The sequence below is a fragment of the Labrus bergylta genome, chromosome 16, assembly GCF_963930695.1.
Source record: "Labrus bergylta chromosome 16, fLabBer1.1, whole genome shotgun sequence".
NCBI lineage: Eukaryota > Metazoa > Chordata > Actinopteri > Labriformes > Labridae > Labrus > Labrus bergylta.
The window spans coordinates 5,817,718-5,825,730 of NC_089210.1; the positions used below are offsets into that span (position 1 = coordinate 5,817,718).

General features: G+C 39.2%; 1 protein-coding gene across 1 annotated transcript; it reads left to right on the top strand.

Annotated features, from left to right (window-relative positions):
• Positions 1–4,120: 4,120 nt before the first annotated feature.
• On the top strand, positions 4,121–7,881 carry LOC110006044 (uncharacterized). The gene is made up of 4 exons (XM_065964776.1): positions 4,121–4,134; positions 4,853–5,452; positions 5,541–5,660; positions 6,456–7,881. Exons 1-4 carry the CDS (start codon positions 4,121–4,123, stop codon positions 7,417–7,419), a joined length of 1,698 nt encoding a protein of 565 aa, XP_065820848.1. The 3' UTR covers positions 7,420–7,881.
• The last annotated feature ends 132 nt before the right edge of the window (positions 7,882–8,013 follow it).

Genomic DNA, 8,013 nt, shown 5'->3' on the forward strand with positions numbered 1-8,013 from the left:
ACTATAAAACAATAAATAAAAACAATAGAACTAAAAAAACATTTAATTTAATTTTTGTTTAGAAAAGAAATGCATACATAGGGAGGCATCAACTTCACTATTTCTATTTATTAAGAAACACATGTCAAGCTTTTAAGCACAAGCCTTTAGATCAAAATGTACGAAAGAGGATTAGGACCACTGACTTTTTTTTTTAACAGTCGGCCTACTATTAAATGTTGTTACTGCGGAGGAAGAGGATGTGGAGATATGAAAGACTTAACATGGGAGAAGATCCAGATCAATTACAGTGTAGTTACAGCCTATACATTTAGGAAAAGGCAGAATTATTGGCAAGGACATTTGTTAAATTCCATAGTCACGAAAGTTTGAGTAATGAGGAAAGGAGTGAAAGAGAGGAAAACAATATAAAGAAATGTAGAAGCTTTGCAGGATGAGAGGGATGATGATTCAATATGTTGTTGACTTTATTTAACAGAACTGTATCAAGCTTTGAATAAATATAGAAAAACATCACCATGGAAGAGATCAGGTCAGTGACTGTTTGTTAATCAAATCAAGTGATAAGGGCAAATAAATATTTACATTTATTTAAAATAATAAGATATGGGAAGAGGGATGTTTACCCTCCCATTGGAAAGAGTTATGAATTGTCCCCAAATGCAAACCAGGCAATGATTCAAGTTCAGCAGAAAGTCATAAACCAATTGTACTGACATCTTATGTAGGGAAGAACTATGAAAACAATGATACATGAATGATTCAAATCTAATGTAGAGAGTAAGGGACTTTTAAAGGATTACCAAAGTGGATTTAGGACACGTTTAGGTTTACCAGGTCTGTCCGGCAGCCTGCCCCACCACCTGATCCATCTCGCCTCCAGGTGGGAATCAGCTGCTGACAGCTCTGGCTCCTCTCTTCACTGGAGTGTCGAGATGTGAAGATATAACTACACAGTCCATCATCGATCTTTAATCTGAGTTGTTACGGTACCAGGTACACTTACGATCATCCCAGTACACAACAAAAGAAAGACACTTATGAATGTAGGCCTACGTGGGTGTGACGAGATGAAAACGAAACCAAACACAGGGGTGTCATGTGAAGTTTTTTTCTACGGAGCTTTTCAATATAAAGTGTGATCTCTAGTCTCTATTTTCATTTTAGCCACGCAGATAAAATGAAGAGAGCCCAGTAAAGTTACAGAAGACAGCAGCATAAAGAGAGGCAACAGGACTTCAAGGTAAGGAACCCTGCATCTGTTACTACTGTTGCATAGGAAATTATAAATACATGCCACTGCAAGAATAAAAGAAAACTATACGTTGAGATACAACGAGCTGCCTTCAAGTGTTTGATTTTTGTGTGTTTCTTTAAATGTTGAATACGCATTAAAAACATTTCATTTCATTTTTGTTTAGAAAAGAAATGCATACATACACAGGCATGAACTTTTATTTATTAAGAAACACATGTCAAGCATTTAAGTACAAGCATTTAAATCAAAACGAACGAAAGAGGATTAGGGCCACTGACATTTGTTTTGTTTTTTTGGTGGGGGGGTGGTTGACTTTTTTTGTCATTTTTATTTTTTTATTTGGACTTTTTCTCCTCAGAATTCAGACTTTAATTTAAGAAGTTTGAGATTAAGATCAGAATTCTAAAAGTCAGTCGGTGTTGAGGAGTAAAGAGGTTTTTTGCGTATGGGAGAGTGAGTGAGGAGATAACGGACCGGGAGGGGAGTCTTCTCCGTTTGCCCGTTTAACACTTACATGATTTGAATTATACTTTTCTCGAGACTCAGAAAACGAAACCATTATTTCCAGACTGAGTTTGGTCCATCGGTAAAAACGGAGATTATTGGAGTGGGGTTGTTGGTGAGAGGAGTGTGATTAGGGAATTTAGGACAGACCATTCCCCTCAGTGAAAATGTGCAAGAGCTGCAGAAAGTTTTGAGAGAAGGACCAGTGACAGTAAATCAGGCGGCTGCATATGAATGTTGATATGTTGCAAAATAGGAGAGCTTGTAGAATGTGATGTGAGAACTTGAAGGAAAAAAAAAAAGTGAACTTTGTATGTAAAAATGTTTACTTGGATAAAAAAAATCCGCGAATCTGCGCTGCTTGAGTTTTGCAACACATTTTGTGAGACGTCTGTAGCAAAATAAATTTGTACTTGTAGAAATGCCCTCCCCCCCTTCCCCCTCGCTGTGTCTGCGTGTGGGGGGAATTGGCCAATGAGAAGTTAATTTCCAGTTGATGCACTTTATGTATTCACCACAACCACAAACTGCAAGACAGTGCAACACTTGCATTAACAGTATAAACACTATAACGACTCAAGTTACTTTTAAGAAGAGAAAGGAAAAGATACAAGACTGTGTACATCATTTTTGTCCTGAGTCAAGGGACTACCTATCCCACAATCCCTTGCGAATTACATCGTTTCTTCTGCAGCAAAAGTAGTGGATTTTTTTATACAGGTAAAAAATTTTACATACGAGTTCACCTTTTTTCTCCTTCAAGTTCTCACATCACATTCTACAAGCTCTCCTATTTTGCAACATATCAACCTTCATAGATGCAAGCCTTTTTTTCGACAGGGGCGTTTTCAATAAAAAGTATGATCTATAGTCTCTATTTTCATTTTAGAGCCCAGTAAAGTTACAGAAGACAGCAGCATAAAGAGAGGCAACAGGATGTCCGCGTCAAGGTAAGGAACCCTGCAGCTGTTACTACTGTTGCACAGGAAATTATAAATACATGCCATCGCAAGAATAAAAGAAAACTGTACGTTGAGATACAACGAGCTGCCTTCAAGTGTTTGATTTTTGTGTGTTTCTTTAAATGTTGAATACGCATTAAAAACATTTCATTTCATTTTTGTTTAGAAAAGAAATGCATACATACACAGGCATGAACTTCTATTTATTAAGAAACACATGTCAAGCATTTAAGTACAAGCCTTTAAATCAAAACGAACGAAAGAGGATTAGGGCCACTTACATTTGTTTTGTTTATTTGGACTTTTTCTCCTCAGAATTCAGACTTTAATTTAAGAATTTTGAGATCAAGATCAGAATTCTAAAAGTCAGTCGGTGTTGAGGAGTAAAGCGGTTTTTTGCGTATGGGAGAGTGAGTGAGGAGATAACGGACCGGGAGGGGAGTCTTCTCCGTTTGCCCGTTTAACACTTACATGATTTGAATTATACTTTTCTCGAGACTCAGAAAACGAAACCATTATTTCCAGACTGAGTTTGGTCCATCGGTAAAAACGGAGATTATTGGAGTGGGGTTGTTGGTGAAAGGAGTGTGATTAGGGAATTTAGGACAGACCATTCCCCTCAGTGAAAATGTGCAAGAGCTGCAGAAAGTTATGAGAGAAGGATCAGTGACAGTAAATCAGGCGGCTGCATATGAATATTGATATGTTGCAAAATAGGAGAGCTTGTAGAATGTGATGTGAGAACTTGAAGGATAAAAAAAGTGAACTTTGTATGTAAAAATGTTTACTTGGATAAAAAAAATCCGCGAATCTGCGCTGCTTGGGTTTTGCAACACATTTTGCGAGACGTCTGTAGCAAAATAAATTTGTACTTGTAGAAATGCCCCCCCCCCCTTCCCCCTCGCTGTGTCTGCGTGTGGGGGGAATTGGCCAATGAGAAGTTAATTTCCAGTTGATGCACTTTATGTATTCACCACAACCACAAACTGCAAGACAGTGCAACACTTGCATTAACAGTATAAACACTATAACGACTCAAGTTACTTTTAAGAAGAGAAAGGCAAAGATACAAGACTGTGTACATATTTTTTGTCCTGAGTCAAGGGACTACCTATCCCACAATCCCTTGCGAATTATACAATTTCTTCTGCAGCAAAAGTAGTGGATTTATTATACAAGTAAACATTTTTACATACGAGTTCACCTTTTTTCTCCTTCAAGTTCTCACATCACATTCTACAAGCTCTCCTATTTTGCAACATATCAACCTTCATAGATGCAAGCCCTTTTTTTCGACAGGGGCGTTTTTAATAAAAAAGTATGATCTATAGTTTCTATTTTCATTTTAGAGCCCAGTAAAGTTACAGAAGACAGCAGCATAAAGAGAGGCAACAGGATGTCCCCGTCAAGGTAAGGAACCCTGCAGCTGTTACTACTGTTGCATAGGAAATTATAAATACATGCCACTGCAAGAATAAAAGAAAACTGTACGTTGAGATACAACGAGCTGCCTTCAAGTGTTTGATTTTTGTGTGTTTCTTTAAATGTTGAATACGCAATCAATTTTGTTTTTAAAATCTTGTGAAGTTGTTCAGACAAGAATGATGCGACATTTTATTGTTCTTTTAACCCCCAGTGCACAACATGCATCTAGCCTACAGTATGTAATCCTTTTGAGTTTGTTTTTCACACTGACTTAAAGGTCCTAATTTTTATATATATATATATATATATATATATATATATATATATATATATATATATATATTTATATATATATTTACTATTCAGGACGACAAACAGTGGGAGACCATGTCCTAAATTTCAGCTTTTAATTATGTAACTTAATGTAAATAAACTTGGGTTTATTTCTGATTTATTGAATCAACTGATAGCTTTACAATATCCCAAATGCTGCCTTATTAGAGCATGAATAATGTCTTCTGAAACGTTGAACTCATTTAACAGCGAGAACAGTTTTAGCACTGTGATTTTTTTATGCGCTTTGGCGACATCTGGTGGACATATTGTGCAACTTCAATTAAAACCGAAACAAAAGCCCTGAGAAAAGTTATGCATGGAAAAAAACTAGACTACACTGGGTTGATTGGTTTCCCTTTTCATACAGAAAGGAGCTCCAGAAGGCCTTGTTGCGCTACACTGCAGACACCCTCATCCACATCCACACAGTGAGAGGATTCTGTGAGAGGGCCCCTGAATGGATGCTAGAGAGGGAGTCAGAGTTAAATATGATGATGGACATCAAGGACAGGGCTGACGGCATCGACCTAAACATCAGCCATGTTAGCCAGTCAGAGAAAAAAGGAAAAGCCTTTCTTGAGTACATGAAGAGCAAGGTGACACAGGTGACCGCAAAGAGCAGGTTGGAAGAGCTGGAGAAGGAGCTGGCTGCTGTGCTGAAGGACACTCTGATGGAACTGGAGAAGCTCCACTGTTTCCTGGATGCGGTAGAGAAGCTGGCAGTCACCTCACTTCATGTGTTCATGGAGGGGAGGCAGGTGGTGTTGCACCTGCCAGAGGGGGTCGGCCTCGATCATGTTCAGGATGTGATCGCTGCTGCACGGCTGGTCTGCCCTCTGCTCGTTGAGTTTAAAAGAGATGCAAGGGTCTTCTTCCAGCCCAAACTGCAGAATGTGGAAGTGCTGGCGTATCAGCTGGACAAATACATCCAGACCACCCAGAGGATCTGTGGACTGTTGGAGAAAAGGTAAACCGTCATTCCTTAAAAGAAAATCTTTATTTATTTCTAAATAGAAGTCGGTTTCAGTGAGTAAATATAACTGTGTCTTTAAAAGCACTTCCAGTGACTTCGACCTGAACATGATCAAGAAATCTGCAGTAGACCTGGATTTGGATTTATCAGAAGACGACATGGAGAGGATGCTCTATCACATCAATCAACTGGATGACATCAGGTTAGCAGCATCATTCCATATGTATGCATTCTGGTCATTTTAAGTAATACAGTCAGGGTATACTCAGGATACACAATAGGTGGCCCAAGATAACGTTGATATCATGACACAGCGATTCTGCAATAATTGATAAATTGTAAGAAAATCATAAAATTATCCATGATGATATCTAACTAATTGGAGATGACAAAATGAGCCTTCAAAGGTAAAATGCAGGATTAATGTATTTTTTCACTGCCATTTGGTGTTACGTTAACCTCATATCAGGCTTCATCTTTTCAACACTCTTGTAGCCCACTGTCAACTTCTTTGGTCAGCTAAACTGTTCATGTTTCCCTTATTTATGTCTTAAATACCACCATGATGAGTAATGAAGTCGTCTTTATTTAAAGCTCCTTAATTAAAACATTTTAATATCGACATTGTGCACCTTCAGTTAGATAACTGTACCCCTCGCTTCAGTTTGACAGTTTTTTGCCGTTGTGATATTTTGCTGTTAACGTTGCTTATGATCGTGCATGAACTGTACCGTGACGAAGCACACCTCTCCGAAGCGTGCCATGGCCAAGTAAGTGTACCGTGCTTGAGCACGGCATGGAGCGGTCACACTGGTCAAACAAACTGGACTTTAGAGGTGAAGCGTGCTTGGGCACGGTACAGAATGCCAGTGTGACCGCGCCCTAAAAACTCTTCACAGGAGCTTTAAAGAGTTCAAGGAGTTAGGACCTCAGTTACAGTTGTGAATTATTATGTTAAATATCCTTTTATTCATTTCCTGTTTTCTCTCTTCATCAGAATGAACCAGCACTTCTCTTTGGTGTACTTGTTTCATGACTGCTTTGGCTTCCTCGACGAGTTCAGAGATTGTCTACCTCGCCTGCTGCAGTCTCTAGATGGACTGGAGGAGATTGCTGTTCAGCTCGACTCCATGAATAAGGGGGCAAAGATCTCCCGTGTGGTGGGCAGCTCAGTGGGGGCGGTTGGAGGCGTGCTTTCCATCATTGGTTTAGCATTGATTCCTGTAACAGCTGGAGTGTCTCTGGCTCTTACCATGACTGGGATAGGGCTTAGTGTCACCAGCGGGGTCAATGGCCTTGTCACTACGGCGACAGAGTTAGGAGTAAACAGTACACAACAAAAGAAAGCCACTGAGGTCTTCGAGGGGTTCATGAAGGATTTCCAGAGTCTCCAGGATTGTCTGAAGAAAGTCAGCGATCAAACTAACGCCAGAATGGAAGCAAGTCAGATAGATGTAGTCTTGGGAGTGGGCAAGGTGCTTATCAAAGGTGGTGTCATTGTAAGAGGTGTTGATGCACTTGTTGATGCTGGTCAAGCTTTTCGGAACGTGCCAAAGGTGGCCGCAGACATCCCAGATATCGGACAGGCAGCAATCAAAGGGCCTCTTGCCTTCTCCCAGTCCGTCAGAGCCGGTCTCATCGGGCTGAATGCTCTTTTTCTCGGCATGGATGTCTTCTTCATCTGTAAAGACAGCATCAGTCTGTCCAAAGGCAGCGAGACCGAGGCCTCACAGGTCATCAGAGCCAGAGCGGCACTGTGGCGCTCAGAGATCGACGCCTGGCAGAAAATCCACGACTCCCTGATAGAAGGTCTGCAGAAATCAGAGAAAAACAAAGCTATCCTGGAAACGCCATTTCATCCTGAGTTGGAGAGTGAGCTGAAGATGGAGATGGAGATGGAGATGAAGAAACAAAAACAAACGGAAATGGAAATTCCCCCCACTGTATGTGTAATACAGTAGTCTTCAGGGATGATTGGCCTTTTTTTTTTTTTTTTAGCAACTTGAGCAATAAGATTTGATATCAACTTAATGTATGATCCAACAAAGAAATGATAATTGCACTTTGCTTAAAGATTACTGTTCAGGATCAAACACTGTTAAAATTAAAAATGTATGTAATTATTATGACATTAAGCAACTTTCAGTGCCACTTTTCTTCTCGTGAATGTTGGATTTTTTTTAACCTTTCGCTGAGCCAGACTCATTTTCAAATTGAATTTGAAACAGTTGTCTGTAGGAGAAATCAATACAGTTGAATTGTCTCTCCAAAGGGAACTTGAATAAATGGGCCCTTAGCGCTTAAATGTGTGGGCTCATTAAAGGTGAAGTTATACTCATAATTGATATCTTGTGATCATATAACCATTTCATGTTTTTGTAAACCTAATTTTTGAATAAAAAAAAGAATCCCTGAGAACTCCACATCATTTTGTTCTTCCTTTATTCATATATATACACTACCAGTCAAAAGTTTGGCCATAATAGTAATATATTATTATCAATAATACAGAACACTATATTATGATAATATAACTACTGTAAGCTGTCTCTAGG